General features: G+C 36.2%; 1 protein-coding gene across 1 annotated transcript in view; it reads left to right on the forward strand.

Annotated features, from left to right (window-relative positions):
• Positions 1-24,850, forward strand: part of LOC149264306 (poly [ADP-ribose] polymerase 1-like) — a 321,134-nt gene that overhangs the window by 198,911 nt on the left and 97,373 nt on the right. Inside the window, exons 4-5 of the mRNA XM_089427902.1 lie at positions 3,392-3,593; positions 3,719-4,004. Coding sequence (XP_089284028.1) covers positions 3,392-3,593; positions 3,719-4,004 — 488 coding nt within the window. The remainder of the gene's footprint in view (positions 1-3,391; positions 3,594-3,718; positions 4,005-24,850) is intronic.

Genomic DNA, 24,850 nt, shown 5'->3' on the forward strand with positions numbered 1-24,850 from the left:
TTAGACCTTACCTTGTATGAAGAGAGATCAATATGTTCGAAAGGTTGATAGGATAGCTCTTGAGACAATTCTGTCGTTGTTCAATTCATTCTAAATATGTCTTTATATCTGTTGTGCATCTTTGTTTCTTTATTTTATATGCTGGAAGGAAGCCTTTCTGGCCCGGATCCTGACTGACCGAATGCTAATGACAGGGGGCCCTAATAGACTGCCGAGTGAACTTGATACTGTGTGAGCTCGTCGAATCTTAAAGAAACATCGGTATACTAGTGCTAGTAGACTAATAAGCTTGCAAATTAATGCCTTACAACTAACCTTTCTTGCTTACTATACAGCAAATTTTAGTAGGAGTTTGGTAGTTCCCAATACCCATTAGATATAGCTCGTTAATCACTCCTTATAGTTGGTAACCCATCTGAAGAAAACCACAACTGCCCCTTATCAGCATTACCCAACTTCCTTACTGCAACTATTGTTCGAATAGACAATTTCCTGCAAACACTACCTCAAACCCAGCAGCAGCAAGGTGTGTACTGAACCCTTCAGCAGCCTCTTCCATTTTCATATATGAAAATCTTGGGGGAAAGCTTGGTAAATTATTTAGAAATTCATTATCTTCAGATTTGGACTTCCACACTTTCCTGTTCACCTTGTATCTCCATACAACAAAACCCAGTGCAGAAACTAAGACAACAATGCAAATGCAAACTCCTCCTGCAACAATGACTAAAACATTCGTTTTCCTCTGGTGAGCACCGGGGTTTCTTGAACAAACCCTGGCTGACCATGAAAAATACCCTAACACTCTGATCTAAGACTTGTCTTAGGGATTTGATCGCTTAATAATAGTAACAGCCTCGATAGTTCTCCAAGAATAAGGCGACAACACTAGAAAAATTCGGCAGGCATGAACCCCTCAATAGCTGGAGGCTGGCAGTCCCCAGATTCATGTATCCTTTTGCAAAATAATTTACCCCATCTAGCTTGGGATTCTTCCTTGGACTGCATCAAATAGTTAGTTGAAACTAATCAAATACAACATAATCCTCGTAGCTGCAAAATAATTTACGCCATCTAGCTTCAGCAATTGGTTGGTTGCCCTGCATACGGGATTCTTCCTTGGACTGCATCCAATAGTTGGTTGAAACTAATCAAATACAACATCATCCTCGCAGCTGCAAATTCCTCAAGAGCTGCAAATGCCCAAGGGATCCATAGATATCACGAAGCTTGCAGACATCCTGGTTGTAGATAAAAAACATGTTTAAATCAAAGGCCAACAACAGTCAGAATGCGTCTCGGCCATGATATCTTCGGCAACAACACATCACTTTGCCTGCACATCAGTTTGCCTGATATCTTCGGATACTTTGCCTGCACGGCCCTCCGCTAGATGCAAATGCCTCGCGGCTCTGCAAGATGAGAATCCGATTAAAACTGGCTAAAATCAGAGCTGTCCGGCGGTTGTTTTAGGGTTTTTAGACGAATGGATAACAACTTTCCCCATTTAGTCAATTCAGTGTATCTTGAGGCCGTAATGATAACCTCTCCACTTACCCCTACATCCCTCCACCACATAGGTTCAAGTTTCATTGTAATATGATATGATATTATTGGTTATCTTGATTAAGATTATTATTTTAATTATATTACTTTTTTTTTATTCTGGCCAATAATAAGAAGAGCAATGGTTTAAAAAAACAAATAAAATCTTGGGAATAACCAGAACAGTAATTCTTCTTTATAAAAAACAACTTTGGCCGTTGAGATATGCGATTGAGGGTTATTCAAAAGGGTTTTATTAATTTCGAAACAATGTAGCTCATCGTTAAAAGACGATTTTTTTGACGCATGTTAATGAAACCATTTAACTATTTACAAATCCTAATGTAAGTACATAGCTTGGTTGATTAAATTTATGTTATTTTGGCAAAAATATATATTTTTGTCCTAAGTGGTATTGGGAAGTTTTTTATTTAGCGCAGGTAAGTTTTAGGTTCTTTATAATTGATATGTGTCCGGTGTTGTTTTTTTTAAATATATTAAAAATTAGTATAAATTTATCTTAAATACAAATTTAATATGAATTGAGAAGGATTTTATTTCTTCAGGATTTAAATATTATTTAAATGTTTTGTATAGTTTTAGATTTAGCATTTTGTGATTTATAATATAGATAAATGTCTTTCGGATTAATCACATTTTCGGGATTGGGTAGAAGTTTCGAACCAACTAATGTGGTTCATTTATCTACATTTTGTATAGTTATTTAATTCTTTTTTAGAGTTTTTAACTTTGATGACGGTCGCATAGAGTTACACATCATACTGCACTGTAAAATAAGCGTATAGACTCAAAAATATATATATTTTTAAATATAAATACATTTTAACTATATATACATATAATTATATATTATATTTATTTTGAAAATCATGTAGCTACTGCAATGGAGATTTTTTCTATTATTTTAATGTATGAACATTAGTTATTTAGTAATTTCTAAATATTTATAATACTATTCAAATGGTACATTTTTCAATATAAATATAAAGCTGCTTCTTTTTTTTTTTGGTACTAATAAGTTTTTATTTAATTATAATGATAATTTGAAACTATTGATTTGTGTGGAATTTAGTTTGACTTTGTTTAAAATTCAGATCTCATAAGGAAAAGTTAAGGTTAAAAACCATTTTTAAAAGAATTAAACTTATCCTGAAAAGCACAATTCTAGTAATAAATTGTTTTAAACATTAATTTAATAAATAGTCCAATGTGTGAGGCCCCTAAAGTAACTAAATTGATGATAGCTATGACGATGAAATATAAGTCACATCATTGACAGAAAACGTCGTTCACTTAAAAGCTATACCTAGTGCTTGGGATTGCAATTAGAATCAACCTTATATCCCAATTACCAATTCATTGTTCCGTCATATGTGCTAGGATGTCTTCCCAGTCAAGAATCTATCATGTGTACTAGGATGTCTTCCCAGTCACAAATCGAGACTTCGTAAAACCAGCTTAGGAGCCAACACCTTGCCTAAGGATCCCTACGCGATGTAGTTTTTGTTTGCAAATGCTAGAAAAGAATATATAGTAAAAATAAATCCTTTGCTGTCATATTAGAATGGAAAAAATTCTTTCTAAATATAATATGAATGTTAACAATTAATTGGGAAAAAGAATTTCATCTATACATTTTCAAATCACTGGGCACTTCGTGAATTTTCACTGGGATCTGCTTTAACCTTGTGATTTGGTTCAATGGCGATCTAGATGGCCTATTGCATTCACGTTGAATTTTGGTCGCCAATAGGCTTAGTAGTGATCTGCTATTCTATGGCAATCCATTTTTACTCTATCGCTAATTTACTTGCGGGCAGTGCAGGTCCGCATTTCATCCCTGCCAAAAGCAGATCAGTCCAAGAAACGTCGGGAAGCGCGAGCCTGGCATCATGCCAAATGCTTTGTGGGCAGGGGCTTGTGCACTAGTTCAATGGAGAAGATGCCTGGATGGGATAAGCTCACTGATGAAGATAAGGAATCGCTTCAAAGCATTGCAAAACCATGCATTCAGAAGTCCAACGAAGGTATCATAGTTCATAAAATCGTATTTACTAGTGGAATGCCCCTAAACGGATACAATATAATCGCAGGGGTATTATTGTTTGGATGAGAAATCATGTTAATACATATTTGCGTTTCTGTCTTCCAGAAAAACATCGACCGAAAAGGGATTCCAAGAAGCGTAAGGTTGATGAACGTGAAGCATTGTCTCGTAAAAAGCCAAATACGAGGTCTGAGAATTTAGATATTAATTTGCGAGAAGGATCTTCAGCAGAAGACGGAGAGTTGGAACTGAAGCTGAAAAAGCAAGCAGATGCATTATGGACAATCATAGATGATTTAGGGAAGCATGTCAAAACTACAGAGTTGCGTAAGATGCTTGAAGCTAATGACCAAAACGGAAAGGGTTCGGCATCTGTGTTGAGGGCACGATGGTATGTACTGCTAGAAAGCCAAGATAGAGAAAAAAATGAAATCAGAAGTAAATTAAAATCTACTTTATACTCATGCTACAGTGTGTGCTCTTGTCATGGATCTCTGAAAGTTGGATCAGTGCATATATTTCCATTCTTCATAATCTGATCTATGAATTTTTTTTTTCCCTGTAGGAATTTGTCTTAGGCAGATTGTAGATTTCATAATATTACTTTTTGTTTGAAGGAGCATTTCTTAAGCTTATTTTAGATTTCAGAATATTTTTTAAACTTAATTGGAAGTTAATAGTTTGAATTTACTTATATCAGTCAGATTTATGGTTCATATAAGTCAGATTTATCTAATACTAAGTGGATTACAAATTCTAAAATATTCATAAAATTTGATAGGAAAGAGTGGATTACAGATTCTAAAATATTCATAAAATTGGATATGAATGAGTGAAGTAACTATTTGACTTTGTTGTATACATTGAAATAGTCCAAAATCTGCAATCAAATTACAACGGAGAGAGCCCACAGTAAACTTCATTTTTTTTGGGGTTCAAACTATATATTCGCCAAGAAACAGTAACAAATTGATATATTCCACTCATCTCAGAAAATGGATGTTATGTTTCACTCTCCTTCTCGTTGATTTTGAAAAATATTTTAATACCGCTCTTCACTTGGCGAGTAATCTTTAATTTTTCTATCTATGTTATGTACAAGTCAAAGAGATCTATGTTAGGTAGAAGTCAAGAGGATCATAGATCTTTGCGTTTATTTAATATAACTTTGAGTAAAGTAGTTGAGAGGTAGAGGGATAGGGTCCACAGAAAGCATTTGTGCACTTGTACCTTTTTATTTAGAGAAAAATAAGGAGAGCAACTTCACCTCTAATATGTTTTTTACTTTACCTTCAACTCCTTTTTTCTTAAAAAGGTTTCTTAGGATGTATATTGTTTCAACCATAGGTTGTGAGATGTTAATTTTACTTTTCTCTATTTTCTACATAATTAAATTTTTTATGCATTTACAATAAACATTAATTTACAAATCTAAAAATCTAAATAGAAATAAACTCTCATAGTGTAGATTTAGGATTTTTTTTAAGTATAATTATTTGTTGTGACTAGTGGAATATCTAGGACAGTTTATGGACCAACAAGCCTCTTGAAAACATGAGTTTTCTTCATGAGTGAACAAAATATAATTTGAGGTTAGATACCTTTGTGAGGGCTTATGAGGCCTAGCAGACCTATGAACCAGCTATGTTAATGTGTTTTCTAGTTGGATCTCTTGTAATAACTACCACAAGTTTTCATCTTGTAGTTGTCCATCATTTTCCACTTCTTTTCCATCATGTTCCTAAATTGGTTGCCAATTTCTTGCAGTGGTTGATATTTTCTTATTGTTTTGCAAACTTGTGAACAATTTTCTTGAACTCCATAACACCTATAGGCCTTTCAATACATCTCTAACACATTAAATATGAAACTCCTGCTTCTAAAAAGTATGTGTTTAATTGGATCCCATATATAGTCATCCAACTCACCATCCACATATCCCTTAAAAATACATTCCACTGATTTATCATCTAACTTGGTTTTATGCTCTTTTGAAATATGCATAAATGCTTCACATGCAAAAAGTTTTAGGTGAGAATAATTTACCTTCTTACGTATCGAAACTTCTTTGGGAATGACACCATCTAGAGCTATTTTAGGTGATTTATTGATGAGGTAACAAGTTATCCTTAATACTTCTACCCAAAATTTGCTTACCAATTCAGAATTTGACAACACACTTCTCACCTTTTCCATGATAGCACTATTCATCCCTTTTCAGTGTGAGTCCATTGAGGAGTACTAGTGACAACCTTCTCATCTTTTATTCCAAACCTACTATAATAATCCTTGAATGCATTGAAGCAATACTCTTGACAATTATATATCCTCAAACATTTGAGTAGTTTTTTAATCTCTCTTTTAGCAACAATATAAAACTTTTGGAATATCTCAAGCACTTACCTTTTTTTTTTTCATGGGTTAGACCTAAACATTCCTTGATAGATCATCGATGAATGTGACAAAGTATGAGGATTCTCCTCAATATTTAACATTATGAGGATTCCCTTCAATTTAACATTGATTGGCCCAAACACATCGAACTGTATCAATTATAATAATTTCTTTTTCCTTTCATGGCCACCTCTTGTAATTGTGCTCTTTCTTTTGTACCATATATACAATTCTCACAATGTTCAAGTTTTAGGATTTCAAACTTGGAAGTAGATATTTTTCAAAAATGATTTTTATGCCTTTTTCATTCATGTGACCCAAGCATTTATGCCATAGATATGTTGTATTTCCTTCTTTTGCAATAATGGCAACAAATTGTGTTTACATTGTTTTCCTTATTGTATACAAGATCCTTGTTCTGAATCCTATGGTCATGGCTAATGACCATTTACTAATTTTCCAGTGACCTTTTCAAAACCTTGTAGAGTAGCTTTTATCATCTAATCATCCAACAAATACCAAGCTCATACACCTCTATGGAACATGTGTATCCTATTTCAACAAGATATATTGTTCATCCTTCACCTTGATTCAAAAATCACACACTTCAATAATGCTTAAAAAGTGTTTGTTTCCCAAATGTATTCTATAGTAATTACTTGTATTTTATGAAACAAACTTATTTTTGCATGGATTTACATGATGAGATGCCATAGAGCCAAGGATCTAGTCAATTCTATTGGTAGAAGTATATAAACATACCTATTCTATTGAAATATTAAATAAAACGTCACCTTCTCAAACTACAATAATGATCCCAACTTTGGTTATGCTACTTGACTTTTGATTTTTTGCTTGTCAAGTTTTTCTCCTTCTTTTCTCTCTTTTGATCCAACATTGTATTTTCACGTGTCCCGATTTTCCACAATGAAAACAAGTAAGTCTTCATGTTCTTGATTTCAATTTTCCTCTACATCTTGAATGCCCCTCTCTATTATGTTCAATTTTCCTTTCATAATTAGCTAAGGCTAGAGCTTCTCCTCCCAAGATTTTTGAAATTGATTTGTATCATAGATCATTATTCATTAAACATCTATTAACATCATCAAACCTGAGGGTCGTTGCAAGTTCTAAAGTGCTCATAGATATTATCAAATTCTACCAGTTGTATAGCATGGAGCACATGAGTAGTATGCCTCTAATCTCATAATCCAAAACAATATTGATAGAGGTAAGTCAACTAGTAATTATATTGAATTCATTTAAATTCTATGCAACTGAAGCACGCTCCTTCATATTGAGGTTTTACAACTTATTTATCAAGAAAAAAATGTTTGATGTTGTGTTTTTCTCCTAGATCATGCATCTTTTTTAATAGTCCTTATGTTGTCTTCACACTAGCCACATTGAAACATAAATTCTTTGCTAGGTACTAGAGTGTTGTAGCAATGGCCTTCATATCAAGTAATTCCAAGCATCATACAACACCAATGAGGGATTATTTGTTATTCCCTTAACCAACAAATACGAATCCTTGAAAATCAATATACCCTCCATCTATGCTTTCCATAGGGTGAAATTGGCCATGTTAAACTTCTCCATATTACTCATTGCAGTTGTCTCCATATTTCTCAATAGACCTAGCTTACACCAATAGCAACAAAAACTTGCAGCTCTCATACAAGTCTTTAGTCAAAAACATAGGTCAAAATCAAATTAGAATGTAGAGTAAATTACAAAATTTGCCAATAATATACTAGACATTTATGTGGAAAACCTAGCAAAATATCGGGGAAATCCATGAGGAAAGGATTAGTAGGTTTATTAAATCCACAAATGAAAACATATACCCACCCACTTTACCATGGAGGATTACTAGCCTATAAATAGGCTTTGTTACAATAACTTGGTTGAATACCGTTCATTATCAATATCATGTGGAAAAGAAAAATAACTCATTTGACTCCTTTCATAACATTCCAAAAGCATGAAAAGTGAAAATATTATATATTTTGCATTTTAATTTGATTTTACATCACATATAACAAAAAAAATAGATTATGTTAATGTGATGATTTCATGATTTAAGGCCCTGGATAAAAAAATCATAATCCTATTGGACATTTGATGGTATGTGTGTGGCTAGCTATGTAAGTGTTGCCATTTATGACAAACAAGGCTCAACTGATGATTAGGATTCATGCCTTTGTGGTTGTGTTTTCAGTTATGCATAGATTTTGAAGTCCTCATTGAGGTAGCATATGGGCTCAAAGATAAATTAGATCCCCTCCATTGGATGGTGCTCAGAATAAGATTTCCAATGGTATGTGGAAGTCCTAGAATGGACTTCTAGATCAAAAGTTAGAGGTACTTGAAGTTTTGTCTCTCCAAAAGAGAATGCAAAGGAAATTGGTTTGGTGTCCTTCTAACACATGTCCAATCGAAGGTCTTGACAAATCACATATTAGTGTTTGGAGGTCCTAAGGAGTAGCGCACAACAATTTCAAATCACTGATTAGTGATTAGCGATATCACAATGTCGAAGGACTAGGCTATTTTGGCGATTGGCATTTAGCGCTTTTAAAAGTGTTAACCTCAACTCCGTGAATGTCAATAAAGTTAACTGTTGGGGATTGTGAACTCTTTGTTAAATCGTTAGGAGAGCCAAAAATATATTTACAAAAGAATTCACTGCAAAAACAAGTATGGCGGGCTTCTTTCTCTCTCCTCTAGGTAGGACACATGGAGGTATTTGATTGGTTCCAATAATGCCAAGTGGTTGTTGACATTAGCATGATGTCGCAATATGGAAGGACATGTGGCATGTGTTTTTTAGCATTTTGGATGGCCTAATGGGCCATATTTGGGTGACACGTGTCACCAACTAGAAAGTGCCATGTGGCAGGTGACGACATCACTTCAATAGTCGACAATCAGAGGTTTGTGATGGTTGGCACATTGGCCACACTAGGGATTCGCCGATTTGAGGGTTAGCAGGTGGTCGCAACGATTCAAGGAACTGAAGGCTAGGGCTTAGTAGAGGAGCCTATTGGTAATAGGAAATCGACAATTCATGGTTGTTGGCATAAGGTGAAACATGTAAAAATACCCGATAAAAGGGCTTCGTTGGTATTAAGCATCAATGTTTGAAACAAACATGAAACCAAATGTAAAGGGGTTAACAAAAGAAATATAGCCCCCATTGAGGGTCTGGAGGTATTCGTGCCTTGATGTTGAGCCCTCAGTCACTTCGCTCAATCCTATGATGGAAGTTCGATAATGTTCGAATCAAAAGGGGACATGATCAGAGGTCAGAAATCGACTGTTTCATAGTGTTAACACCATTACACAACACTGCGATGAAAAGCTCCGATATGATGGTACATGGAGCCATTAAATATGAATGAATCAACACTTGTAGTCTTGAATGCAGAACAGTAAGGATGATGGTCAAAGACCTCCCGTGCACGCATTATAAATATAAATGAAGAACAAAGGCTCCATGAGGATGTACAGGTAGATCTCCGTGAGCCATAAATATGCATTGGGAGTCTATGTGAAATGTGTAAGGGGGATTGAAATTTAATACACAACATGGAGAGTCGACACCATGATAGAGAAGTGATCACCACCAATTCTTATGATTTTAATGCAATGTTAGAACTGGAAAAGACATGAAACAATAGAAGAATGGGGTGTCATGCAATTGTACACACTTGGTCAGAGTTGATGGTGACGATGGCTACGTCGAGACAAGTGTTGCAATGGAACAAAACTCAGAACCTTCTTTGAGATGGTGGGTAGTAATAGCATATGTGAGAGAGAGTAGAGAAGTGAGCTAGTGCATCAGAGTAGAGTGTTGAAAAGGTAGTGTTGTGGTGAAAAAAGTGGATAGCCCTGGACAGGGAAGAGAAACCCCAAAGGAAGTGTTGTTGTGTACAGCAAGAGGAGGACTGCCACAACTGTTCAGAAAGCAGAGTGTAGAATTTTAATCTGTAGACAACCATTAGTTGGTATTTTACTTTTAATTTATATTCCTCTGTTTTTAGTCTAAAAAATTGTATGAAATAGTAGAACAGTGGGAGTGACAAGTTGGTGCTGGAAAATACTGGGGAGGGGGAGGGGGGTGAATCAGTATTTCTTAGCAATTAACACTTTTAAATCCTTTTAGAGCATTAGTTAATCTTCAATTATTATTAACATTTATGCGGTAATAACAGTAAATAAAAGAACACACGAGGCACAAAGATTTTAGGTGGAAAACCCCCTCTAGGTCAAAAAGCATAAAACACTTTTCTAATAAATTCTTTAATCTTCAGCCCCAACTGAAATGAAAGAAACGACTTCCTAGAATTCTAGAAAAGCATTCTTCTCCAACTCCCACTGGATGGACGCTCCAGCACCTGAGATTCTTTAGTAGTCAACTGAACGGATGCCCCAATACCCAGTGAGCTACAACTCACCCTAGCACCACCCTACCACCCTAAAGTGTTCACAGGCTCCAACATGTAGGTGACTTCATGCACCCGTCTAGCACCACCCACCCACCCTATAGAAGAATAAAAGAATGGACTCTTGTACCAGGGAAAATGGTCCATTTTACAATGATATAGAATGATGTAGAAGAAGAAGACACACTAGACCATAACCCAAAATATTACACAACCACCTAATGATGATCCTATACCTATCGACACTGCCTCTTCAACTCTTGGCAGATAGACACTTGTACAACTTTTACAATGATGCTTTTACAATGACTCTGTACAATGATACTTTTACAATTATGGTATGCAGTGCTTCCCACTTAAAGACTTCATGTGGTGAACTTCTTCCTGTTGTTCTACACCTTGATTGCTGCTCTTGTCATGCTACCCTCTCTCACTCTTCAGAATTTTAGATTATGCATTGAGTCTTCTCTTGATGAATATATAATACCTGCAAAAAGTATTCAAGGAAATACCCATGACATGATAATAGCAAAACTTACCTCATCCTATAGAGCATATGTCAGTGCTAAACAAAAGCAACAAATTAGAATACAAATAACCTAATGCAATTAAGAGATGAACATGCATATAAAAAATATACTTACATGTAGCTTACCTTTGATGCATCATTTTGTTGCACCTTCCTCTTTGCTGCCCTAGAAAGTCTAGTCCTTTGCACCCCTTGACAACACTTGATTTAGTTTTTCTTGCCTTGTAGAAGCACGATACTTAATTTGATTTATCTCTGTGATTTCAGATCCCCAATATGTGATATTTGGTCTTGTAGTAACCCTATGAGTCTTCTTTCTAATGCCACAAGTCTGACCTGATTTGGACCCTTCAAGGCAAAGTTATGCCTAATCTCTCACAATGACCTAATTATGGGCTAGGTCAGTAGAGCGAACTTGTACGACATGTCGCGTGTCACTATTTCCTCCTTCGACTTTGAAATTGATATATAGAAAACGACAGTCCGTGCACTATCCACCACTTCTTACATAATTCCAATCCTCTTCTCAAAGAGAGAGTTATGACAATTTTCCCAAGGTCACTTCTTTGAGATGAAATTCGTGACCCTGCAAAAACCCTAACTTCCACAGATCATATCTCCTAAATATAACGAACCAAGATCTAAAATTTGGTCATGATGTTCACCAAGATTATGAATCAAATGGGTTTTCATTTCTGAATCTAAGACTTCATAGAAATGAAGTTATAGCGAAAATTCCGCAATCACTACTTTTGGAGGATATATGAGATTTCTTTTTATAGAGTTGAGAGGGGCTTCTATAGAGAATTTTGGAGTGATTTTAGGAGCTTAAAATATTATTAGTTATTGAATATTCAATGAAAAAAACCAATTATGAGTGCCATGCCACAACCCCATAGGGTTTTAGCCCGCTAACTGGGGTTACTAACTTCAAACATGAATATCTCTCAAACCGTGAAGAATTACTTGGCATGCTAGATATCAACGAAAACATCTCAACGAGTAGAATCCATCTAGAAGATCCTTGACTCAAAATAGAGTAATTTTTCAAGTCAAAATTCCTTGCAAGATCATGGTAGCCCCTAGTGCTGCTTGGGTTGACATCAATGACAACCTCAGATCATCTTTAGATCAATAGTTGGTGCTTGAATAATTAAGAGGTTGGTGCCTCTTGGAAAGTTGGGGCTTGCAAAATAGAGGGGGTTGGTGCCTCCATTGAATGGGTTCTCACAAACAAATATATGTAATTAAGTTGGTGCTTAAATTACATCATAAAACAAACAACAAATTTGTGGTTTTTTCCCTTTGGGTTTACACGTGAAAATATTGCGTTAAATGTGTGTTTCTCATGAGATCGTTGTTTGAGTATGTGTATCTGAAATTTTATATATTTATTGTTTCATGAATGAATGTTCTCAGATATGAAAGAAAATAAGAAGGAACTATAAGTATAGTAAGAAAATAAAATTAATAGTTTCTTAAATTACTGATTCGCCCCACCCCCCTCAATAATTCCTTGTTCCAACAATTGGTATCAGAGAAAAGATCCTTCAGTAACAATTTAACCACTATAAGGTAGATCCTTAATGAATTATGAATATGCAAGAGAGTCAAGAAGTTTACTCAAATCAGGTACCGGTATTTGATGGAGGCAATTATGCCTTTTGGAAAGTAAGAATGGAGGTATATCCTATGTCCCTAGAGTTGAATTTCCATGACTTTGGGTCTAGGTTAGAGTCTTAAAATCACTGATGCCACCAAACTAAGAATCTCAACCCTCAACTAATTTGCACAGTGGATATATAAAGCAGTAAATCACATATGCACAATATACACAGTTTTAAACAAAATTGTACAATAATGTACAATCACCAATCTTCATTATATTAATCCAAATATCAAAATTACAACAGTCTATGGTTACAAGATACAATGACAAACTTGGTTGCAACACTTCTATGTCATATCTTGTCTTGTCAGTCTATCACATTATACTGCTCACTACTAATGCCTCAGTCCATGAAGGCATCTACACATCGAGAATCCAAAAGGGATGCCTCTTATCACTACTGCAAGTCATGTCTGCTACAATGAACACGGGCTCATCAATTGCTCTTTGGATTAGCCAATTCCTGAGCTCTAAACTGCCACGCTAGCAAAAACTTTTGTCCTGCAAAGTGTTGCACTTTGGCACCCATCTTCACCAAACCTTCAACTGCTCTTTGTCCTTCAAGATAGCTTCTCTAGGGCTACTTTGGGCTATCAACACGTTGCCCTCCAACCACCTCTATGAAACTCAATACTTTACCATTGAATCTACTCTTAGGAAGACAACTCCCCTCTCTAGAATGCCTTACAATTGGCTCCAACAGGCAACTAGATAAACTGATCCAAAACTGGTCAAAAAACATGGACCCAACACCTCCCACAAATGTTGTTGTCACTTCACACTTGTCTATAGTACCTGTAACTCTGGTTAGGGCACAACCTTCAACCCTTAACCCTTTACACAGTCAGCCTCCAATCACCTTTTGGACTACGGTCCTCCTTGGATAGGCTCCTCCACTCACACGCTACCCCTTCAACCTCCTGTTCACCTTAACACAGGTAGGGAACAACCTTTTTTGTTGGCTATGGTTTGTGGTCTAGCACAACAACAAGTTGTGGCTTTGACCCTCCTTAAAAACACTGCCAACAGTCAATAAAACAACCCAACATATGCCCCTGCTCCTCAGCTTCTTCTGCCCAACAATTTGTAATAAGGACAACCCTAAATTTACCCTTAAACAACATTGTCTTGACCCTAAAACAGATTCGTTGTCCCTACAACAACTCGACCTCTCAATAGAAATTCCCACGCTATCCTTTTGCTCCCTTTGCTACAGTTAGACCTTCTTTTTTCTCCATTGAAATTTCAAAGTTGATCTAGGAGATGTATTTCTGAATATGGATGCTTCAAATGACTCCAATCCATCCTTAATTTATAGCCTTTAATGCCTCCAACGAATCACATGAAGAGACATGTATTTTCAATTTTTCTTCAAGCCAGCCTACTTGAAAAATCCAATAATAATTATGTCAACTTCAAAATTCATTTTCTCCCAAACGGAAACTCAGTTTCAAACGATTTTCAATGCGTTGGTTTTTCCCCAAAACATGATGGGTTCCAAAACCCCATACTTGGGTTCCAAGCCCACAAGCTACCCTTGGGGTGCTTTTCCCTCCAAACCTTGAACCATAGGGCTTGGAGTATCTCCCAAGCTACACAAATCAACACTCCCTCTTAGTGAGGGAGGTACTTCCAATACTAGGAAGTATCTCGTCATCTTCATCACTACTTGCAACACTTGCCCAACTCCTGGCGCTCACTATTGTACCAATCCCTATATGGTGATCTACACCCTTCTCTGAAGTGCCGCTGTCATTTGTGGAAGCAACCTGCTTCTTCTTTTTATCTTGTAACGTCTTCCACTCTTTCCATGATTCCTTCTTGGAGATTGTAGGAGCACCCTTTCTCACCACTAACCATGTGCTCTTCTTAGGTTGCAGAGTCTCCCTTTGAATTTGCAAGTTCCCTCTGGAACTATACTCCCTCTGAGTCTCTGGAACCTGGATCTTCTCAGGAAAGTGTACCTTCTTCTCGGGAACTGGTACCTTCTCCTATTAAGCTTGCTTCTGCACCTGCACTTGCTCTTGCTTCTATAGAATTTGTACCTGCTCCACATGCTTCTTTCCATGATACACAAGCTTGGTCGTCAACCTGTAAAGACCATGCTCTCTAACTCTGAGTACAATCCTAGTGGACTTAGAGCCTCTGAGCCTGAGTCTTGCCTTCGCATCCTGGAACAATATCTCAAACCCTTTCCTCTCGATCATCGAGATAGAAATCACGTTATATTTGAGTCCTTATAAAAACAATACATCCTAGACCCGCATTATACATCTTGCCTCCATCCTGAATGCAACAACACTTGATTCTCGGATCTCCAACTGAATCTTATCACCCAACACCTTGTGCAACTTCAAGTCCCATCCAGATGGAGTCTTAAAAACATCCTGTGACCCTATCATATGCTTCGTCACACCTTTGTCCACGTACCATCTATCCTTAGTGATAGTACTCTCCAAGAAATGAGAAACCATAGTAAAGTCCTCCTCTTCCAATCTCTTGAAGATATCATCCATCTCTGTTGTAGCGATAACATTGGAGGCCTACTTTCCTTTCTTATTTTCATCATTTCCCTTCTTCTTCATCGAACATCTCAATGAAAAACGACCCATCTCGCCACAGTTGAAACACATGAATTTACTCAAGTCCTTCTTGTGCTTACCCTTCATTCTTGATGTAAGTGCCACATCATCATCTGAATCTTTTTGCTTCGATTGAAGATACTTGTCTCGCAACTCTTCCTGAATGAAGTCATACCACAACCTATCCCAGTCTGGTAGCTTCTCCCTGACAATGATCCCTTTGTTGGAGGGATTCCATTCGTCAGTGAACCCTTTCAAGTAAATACTTACCATATCTCCATCTGAGACAGTCACATCGATGGCAGCAAACTCATCCTTAACCTGAGACAACATAGTCATATAATTAATCTTTGGCAGGGGAGATACAGCTTACATATAAGGATCATTTAGTGAAGTTGTTTGATTGGGAGTCAAATTAGGACCAAGAACAAAAGTTGGTCAATAGCCATGATTATTCCATCATGTGGGAAACACATCACATGAAAGAGTGAAGAGACAATAGCTCCCACGACATAAACATAGTCACGCAGAAGGAGTAAATTAAATACAAAGTGCCTTGGACTACCAGCACATCTATATAGATAGTTTTTCCTACCAAAGTAATAGGAAACTTAGGAAGGATCTCTAACGGTTGACTGGTTACTCTATTAAAAATCAAGAGATTCTGCATAACGGGCACAAGCTATGGAGAACCTAAAGCTTACAAAGTAGTTGAGGACATAATAGTAACATATGCACCTTCATCTATGATTGTGCTAGGTACAACCACATTATAATCTCATACCATGATTTGGAAGGGCATGTAAGGAGGAAGATGATATCCTATCAGTCGACTCCAATCAAAGTAAGTCACCATCCTACTTGGAGGGGGTGTCGTGGGAATGGGATAATTTCACCCTTGTCTTACGGGAATGGGAGAACTTATCTCCAGCCCTATGGGAACGAGAGGATTTCCTTCCTATGTCATGGGAATGGGAGAACTATCCCCCAGTTCATTGGAACCTAAAGAGAAAATAAGAACCTGAGCAGTATGAAGTTCACTCTCTGCAGGAAAGGTACGATCAACTGAAGGTTGAATCGAGTCAACCATTTTGTCAACCAATGGTTGGTCATGAAAAAACTCATGGGATTCGCATTCAGAAAGAGTGGTATTGATAGGAGATGGATTCTGATCAATCACTTCATCAACTAGTGGAGGATTGTGAGAAATCTTTCAATAACCAGCCAAAAGATGAGGCTGAGAAGCTATAACGTTTTCCAACACTTTTGAGGCTTCATCCATACAAGGACAAAGGTGAATGGGATGATTCCCTTCAATAAATTACAGGGAAATTTTACTTTACCCTTTTTCCCATGGACCTTACTATCTTTAGTTAAGGGTTTTTCACCAGCATGATCTCTAAAAGCTAACAAAAAAGGTCGATGTGAGCCTGTGGACCACACTTCTAATACCTTGGGAATACTAGGAAAGTCTCTAAGAAGGTACTAACCCTTACATAACATGCAAGGAAATTTAACTCTACAAGGTTGATTGGAAGATTTTTCCATACTAGTTGTGTACGTAGAAATGGTTGCTTGGTTTCCCCCATGCTTATTTTGCTTCTTCTTCTTCATCCTTTTCTTCTTCTTCTTAGATTCCTGGTTACTAGAATCAAGACTTTCACCAGGTGAAGAGGAAGAAATGGATGAAGAAACAATAGGTGAAGAAGTAAAAGGGTCAACTTTAGGATCAAGATGAGGTTTATGTTGTTTAGGTGGAGGAGAACTTGTTTGAGAAGCAGTTTGGACTTTTGGAACCATAGGTTTCGAAAATAACCAAATTCTAAAACTAATGATAAATCCAGGAAGGGACAACATTGCCATATAAGGAGCACTAATATTTCCAAAAGAAAGAAAATGACCAAGATTCTTGTCAAAGAGGTTCCCTTGATTGGTAGAATCTGGAACTGTTGCCATTAGTGTCAACCTACGATCCACTAAGGAGTTGTTCCACAGGGAGGATGTTGTTCCATGGTGTATTAATTGATTTTAGAAATTAAAGACAAACAAAACAAATGGGTAGCTAGGCATAAAGGTTTATCAAGATACCGTGAATTGAAATATACACCTTGGCAAAGCAAGGCCTTAACATATGGAAACCAATGTCCCTGAATGTTGTGTTCGGTGTATCACAATATACAAGGTGGTAGACTTGGTTACCTAAGGATGGATAGAAACCTATAGAGGACACCTAAAATATACTCGACGATACATGGGAGTGCAGTCCATAGTAATGTTGTTTAATGCATTACCGTTCATTGAGACCATTCCCATATAGTTTACGTGTGTGGAGCACCATCTAATGTACCCAAAGGTACGTGGAGAAATATCTTATACACTAACATACATGGAATGCGATTTCACCCGTGGGATGCAACGCTGGAAAAAATCGACAAATCCTACGTTTAACAATGTCGGAACAAGTCTCTAGCCTAGACCTCTAAATGTTTGTGTTAATGTTACAAATTCTCCTTAGGTTAATTAAGGAGAATTTTAGAGTTTATCTTGAATTATATTTCAATTTCAAGGCTCGAAATTCGATGTCACCTTAACACACCTATGATGCAACTAATATGAGAAAAATAACTCTTTTCAATTTTGATGAAATCTATCTAGTGTAGGGAAGAGGTGCAAACTATGATGCCATGAACAAGAGCTTCCTAACTAGATATTTCAATTTCTCTATTCCAATTCAATTCAAAGCATTAAAATATGCCAAACCATGCAATGTAATCTATGCATGATTCCCCGAAAAATATGCAAATGTAATCTATACACAATTTCCTTTCTTATTGGGAAAATGAGAATTCTTTAAAAAAAACACAAGAGGATTCCAATGAAATCAAACGTGATATGAGATTTCATGAACATAGGGCACAAACTAGAATTAGGTGAAAATTTCAAAGAACAAAAGAGATGACACTCAAAGACGATTAACACTAAAAAAAATTCAACCCCTCAGATGATTGAGGGGGATTATTTATGCAAAAATGAAAGCCAAAGCACACAATTTCACACATAAAACCCTAGATACAAAAAGCAAATATTTTTCTTTCCAAAACACTTAATTTTCGAAATGAGGAAAACTAAGATGAAAAAGTTTAATCACTGATTCAAATACACTTTTCAGAATGACGACTAGAACAACAATTCATCCAAGCGACCAATGAGCAAACAAATTAGTTTGCAAGAGACCTAGTGATAAGAACAAAGAAAAATTGAAACGAATCCTTACCAAAGACAATCAAACATAAATAAAAACCAAATGGATGCTTTACAGAGACCAGAAGACACTCAAGACTGAGGGAAGGTCAGCTAGAAGTAAGCTGATCAAAGAGACACTAAAAAATGAGGTCCATTTTTGTGCAAAAACAAGGGCCAATGCTGGTGCAGAAGAGGTACCAATGCTTTGAAACCCTGGTATAGAGTGGGCCCAAGTGAGATGCAACACTATCTCAAGGGTGCTGGGGGAGCATTGTTCCAGGGATAGAGGATTCCGACACAAAAATTGCAAAAGTGACTCAATGAAATCACTTCCTAGGTTTTTTCTTCGTTGGGTAAAAATGAAAAGGTATATCAAAGAGGTAATAAAACACAATGGACAAGGAACCACCAAGGGAATATGTTGTTCCCTAGCAGAGTCGCTAATTTGTTATACGAGATTTATGATTGTAGACAAAAGTATCTCCCCTAGGATTTGTGGCTAACATAGAAAAATAGAGAGACAAGGAACACAATGTTTTTCTTAAGGTAAATAGATGATGGAATGAAACCTACCTGGAATCTGTCATGGGCTTCACCCCTTCTTTAGCTTCGATGCTCCAATTCCATCTTTGATTCCCAAAATTAGAACCTACACAGTTAGATAACACAAGCCAAGAAACTACGAAATCTATCCAGTATCAACTAAATACTATATTCATTAGATTGACATGGTATTGAAATATATGAAATAACAACATCACATATAGGAAAACAAAGAATTATTTGTGTTAATATAAATGGAAGTAGTTTACAACCATAGATAGGTGTTGATCTTGTAGAAAAGCTCTTGCAGGCTGACTTGTCATTTCCTTGTCACAATGTGCATCTCCAATCTCCCTAAATACATGGTATGAAACCTCTCACCACAACAACATAAGGGTAAAATAACTCTTCAAAAGCCAACCCTTGCATATGGAAGGTTGTAAATATATAGAGGAGTGGGGTAAGTTGGGAGTTCTTATCCAATTACCAATCTAAGTTTTTAGATCCACCTTTGATGGGAGGATGGGATCAAAGGATAAGGGATGGAAGCTCCAAAGTAGGGTAGGATATGATCTGAATGTTTTATATGAGGTAAATGGTTGTAACAAATTCTGAAAGCTTATGGAAAAGGAGGCTTCCAAAATTTCTCTTTTTTGCGAATTTCAAGAGCCAACATAGGTGCAAAGGGGAGCAACCTGTAGGTGATAAATGCAGGCCATAGTGGAGCAACCTGTAGGTGAATGTTATCCAGCAAGAGGCCAGGGTGTGCTGGTCTTAAAACTGGCTCAGATGATGCAGTTAAGAGCAGAAGCTGTAACAACCTTGGTTAAAAATCCATGTAAAAATATATAATACTACGGTCATGGGACACGTATTCCAAGCTTAATGGTGGGAAAAAACATTTGAGCGGATTTTCATTTCAGTCAAAGGCTTTGGAAAGGAAAATAGGCATTAATTAGCATTCTATTTATGAAATAATGGAAATTAAGAGAAATGGAAGGTGAAAGGTCACAGGTTGCATGTGAGGAGGAAAATGAAGGAAAATAATGGAAAATGAAGAAAATAGAGGCCTTGTTAACAAAAAAGCTTCTGACGATCAATTGGTTATATTTTGATAGGTTTTGGTAGATCTCTTTTCTATTCTCTCTCTTTCTCATACTCTTAGACACTTAGAGTTTCTTGGAACACTCTTGGAGGAGTGTGGCATACTTGGAGTTTTGGATCTAGAAGGCAAAGGAAGAGCAGGAAAGTGCAAGAGGACATCGAGATCAACAGCTACATTGGGTTTTGACTGTAGGTATTGAGTTGCATGTATGTTTTCCTCACTAGTGTTGGCATGCATGACACATGCATGTGGTTTCTTGGTCATGGTATGTCAATGGCATGGAGGATTGCCTAGATTGATAGTGGATTTTCCTAGCCTTGGCATTTCCTAGATAGCCATGGTGTTGTGGGTTCATTTCTTTTTTTTTTCTTGGTTCTCACGTTTCCTTTAGCTTGGGTTAAGTTATTACTTCCTGGAGCCTTGGTTGGATAAATGATCTAGATGCCCTGTAACAGATTGAGTTGAGTTATTAGTCCTGGATCCTTGGTTGGAAAAACGCTCTTGAAGCCCTGTAATAGCTTGGGTTGAGTTACTAGTTCTGGAAGCCTTGGTTGGACAAACGCTTTGGAAGCCCTTGGTGGGTTGAGTTACTAGTCTCGGGAGCCCTTGTTGGAAAAATGCTTTGGAAGCCTAGAAAAAGCTCTGGGTTGAGTTACTACTCCTAGAGCCTTGGTTGGACAAACGCTCTAGAGCCTTGTAGAAGTCGTGGGTTGAGTTACTAGTCTTGGAAGCCAAGTTGGAACAAACACTTTAGAGCCCTGGAAGGCCTTAGTAGAGACCAATCTGATGATGACTTTGTGATGTCTGACCATGAGGTGGAATCACTGTTTCATAGGTTGAGGTGGTTTGGCCTCTCGAAGCCCTGGATGTATTTGATTGATGTCTTTTATGAGATCCCACATTCATGTTTGGAGTATTACATGGGGGTTATAGGCTGAAGAAATATTGGGCTTAGCCATGTCTATGGTCAGGTGGAACGTGGTAGTCCCATACTAGGTTGGATTTTGGATGATTAATATGAGGCTATTTTTCCTTGTTATCTCATGATTATTGTACTGGTTTATATGTGGATTATATGACTATTGTTTCCTTGGTATTTCTGTTGTTATTATGTTGGTTATGACTATGTATTATGATAATCGCTATGTATGGATCCCGTCATGTTTTTACTTGTATATGAATGAACAATATATGTATGGCCTAATGGATGAAACTGTAGCTAATGTGTTAAGGCATCAATGCTTCTTAGCGATTCTCAGATAAATATGCTTCTGTAAATTGCATATTTGTGATATGTTTGACGAAATGCCTGTCATGGCTAGTAGGGGTCCAATCAAGGGCTTATTTAAGTAATTGCATTTGTATCATCATTCAATTGTTATCTTTCACTTTTGAAGGTATCATTGAATTATGGGCAGTAACTGGGGCTCTGGGCTTGAAAAAGTGGCTCAAATCTCGGGTGCTTGCGCAACACTGATCAGAATAGTCCTTGGATTAGGGAAAATTTTAAGGATAGAAAAATATCTTGAAGTTTAAAAGCATTCACAAATCTCACTAGTCCCTAATATGCAAACTATAAAATGTTTGTTGATGTATTTGTAAAATTATTCAAATTTATAATGATTTTATATATAATTTCTCTATATTGGTGATTTTAAGGTAAAATAATTTTATATTGTAAAATTTGGGTGAATCATTTTTATAAAAAATGGAAATTAGCGAATCTTTTTTTTGGAAAAATCATGGAAAATTATCCCACCTATGAATATTAGCCCCTAAAATTTTCCATGCCCTAGATGTTGCAACACCATGTCGTGGGAGCATCTAGAGCTCTCTGGATGCATGCATGCCCATATCATGGGAGCATCTAGGGGTTAGTTGGTCTAAAAACTCAGTGGGACCGAAGAGTTAGTTACCTAAGAGGTTGGGATGGTTTCTTGTGACCTTGTTGCTAATGTGGAAGGTATGTATGGTGTGTTTCTATCGATTCTACTTCTTTAAGGTGACTTAGGAGGTCAAATCATATCATAGTAACTTTTTATCACATGCTTATTCCGGTTGGCCAGTTACTTGGATAGATGTGGGAGGAGGGTGTTGTAGAAACTTTGGGGAATGAAAGAGACATGCTTAGGGATTTGTGAAAAATGATAATAATGGAGAATAAGATGTTGATTGATCCTATTAGGAGGTCCATTAATCAGATGTGAAAAGATGGTCTATAACAAGGAGGGAGCCCGAACTCCTTAGATGAAACAATATTTATGAGAGTAATGGAACACTAATTAATCACCACACCATTCAAGCAGATGAAATCGTAATGAGACATGAGCTTATATAAAGAAGTTAGAATGCATATTACAATCAAAGAGTTTCTTTGTATCTTCTCTCTATCTCTCCCCCTCATTGCTCGAGTGGGGTCGGGTTTTTATACCTATTTCTTACTATCTTAAATCATGCAAGGAATTGAAGGACAACCAAGAAAATATTCATATTCTTTGGATGTTTCATTATGTAATAATGATTTCTCCAAAAAGATACAAAATACCAAACAATGTTGACTCTCTCAGTTGTGTGACAGGCGGTAGATGGATCACTTTCTTGATGTGGTGATCTTCTCTTTAATAGATGATCCCCAATCCCTATTTCATTCCTTTGTTGGGTACACAAGTTTCAGGGTAATTGACCGTTGACAGGTGGAGGTTGACCAACTACTAAACAATTCAAGCTACTTAGGAGTTGCAGTAGTTATGTGCAACAACTCACTGTCAACATATTGTAACAATGGTATCTAGGTGAGTTGTAGCATCAAACCTGATGCAAGTTGTAGCACAGGATGAGAATGCTATACCATAGAGAAAAGGATGTTGTAGCATTAGTTTCAGGGTGTGTTGCAACAATAAACATGATGCAACATCGTGTTGTAGCAACAAGGTCACAAGAATGTTGTAGCAATGTGTTAAAGTGAGTTAAAACAATACAAGGATGTTGCAATAATGGGTCTTAGTGATGTTGTGACAACATGCGGGAGTTGCTGAAACACAACAATGTTGTAGCACTTTGTGTTATGGCGATGAGGGTGTTGCAAGAACACTAAGAGTACTACAACAATTCTATTTGCAGAACCTACTTGAAGTATTTTCTTATGATTTTCTAGGAGTTAGCATAAAGAGATAAATTCACCCCTAAATACAGAAGAATAAACATTAAAATGGCGTAACCAAAAAATAACTATAGATTTATTAAAAATACATTCTTACTCACAAGAAGGGTGATGAAATCACATGGGAATGGAAAAAAGTGTTTGAAAACTAATGATCACAAGTGAAAAGGATTAAAATGTGCGAGAGAAATAATTAATAACAATAACAAGATACAAATTATAAAACATGATTTATCTTGGAAAACCCTTTCGAAAGAAACCAACCAAAAGATATTCTTTAGTATCTCAATTAAACCTGGCAAAGGTAGCTAAGTAAACATTCATGACTCACCTTCAGACATCTTAAATAGAGGATTCCAAACCTATTTATTAACTTCATTACATATAATGTTATGAATAACATATTGTGCGTCACAAAAACTATGTATAGAAAAACCATGAGTGTAAACTTGAAACTTTTAGTAAATCTTGAGTTAAGATTAAACTAATAGCATTATAGACGAAATTATTCATTATCCTTGGAAAAAAAAATACTTAACTAAAATTAAGAAAACAATAATCAAAGACTATATCTCACCTTAGTTTTAGTTTAATTTATTAAACCACCTTGGGTTTATCTTCGTGCCATCCCATCTCAGTTTTAGTTTAATATTAACACTATTCTTAACATTAAATAGGTTTTGAAACCAAGAAAAAGAATGATGAAATTAATAGAAAGTGATATAGTTGATATAAAAGCCATGACAGAGTAGAAAGAGCAAGACCAATAAGATGATGGAGAATATATAATACAAACGTGTCATGGATTTTTTTTTTTTCAGCCGTTGAGAATTCTGTAAGAAAAATAATACTTATATTTGAATTATAATTAAAAAACTGTATTTTACCCATCTTTGAAATTGCACTTTGACTTCAAGATGTTTGACTGTAGAGAGTGGCACTTATAGTGATGAAAATTACGTGAATCTCCCAATAAATTAATTCCGACTCAAAACTTTGACTTCAAGATGTTTGACTGTAGAGAGTGGCACTTTAGCAATGAAAATTAAGTGAATCTCCCAATAAATTAATTCCGACTCAAAAGTAAGTGAAATAACACAGGCAATATTGGATGCTTAAAGTTAAGATTAAGGTCAAGTTGTTGGGGTTCTTATGTATAAATATAAGAGAAGCATGGTTTTTCTCAAAGAAGAGAGTTAGCTATCATATTTTTCTAGGATATTATTGATATAAACCAAACAACAAATCATATGCCTATAAACTCTAGATAAACCAAAAATAAGAGCAAAGTGATTTGATATCATTAACATAACCAAACAACAAATCCTATGCATATAAATTTTAGATAAACCAAATATAAAAGCAACATGGTTTTGTCAAAAAGAGTTAACTATCACATATCATTCCTATAACCAAAATAATCTTATGCATATAAACTTTAGATAAACCAAAAATTAGGAAAGGCTATAAACCCCCAAAATAAGATGGTAAGTGTTTGCTTCATCTTTAGTATTTAAATTTAGCCCAATCATTATGCTTACATGTCGTTTCTTTCAATTTA

The sequence above is a fragment of the Pinus tabuliformis genome, chromosome 6, assembly GCF_031772625.1.
Source record: "Pinus tabuliformis cultivar Carrire ecotype Pingquan chromosome 6, CPIR1, whole genome shotgun sequence".
Taxonomy (NCBI): domain Eukaryota; kingdom Viridiplantae; phylum Streptophyta; class Pinopsida; order Pinales; family Pinaceae; genus Pinus; species Pinus tabuliformis.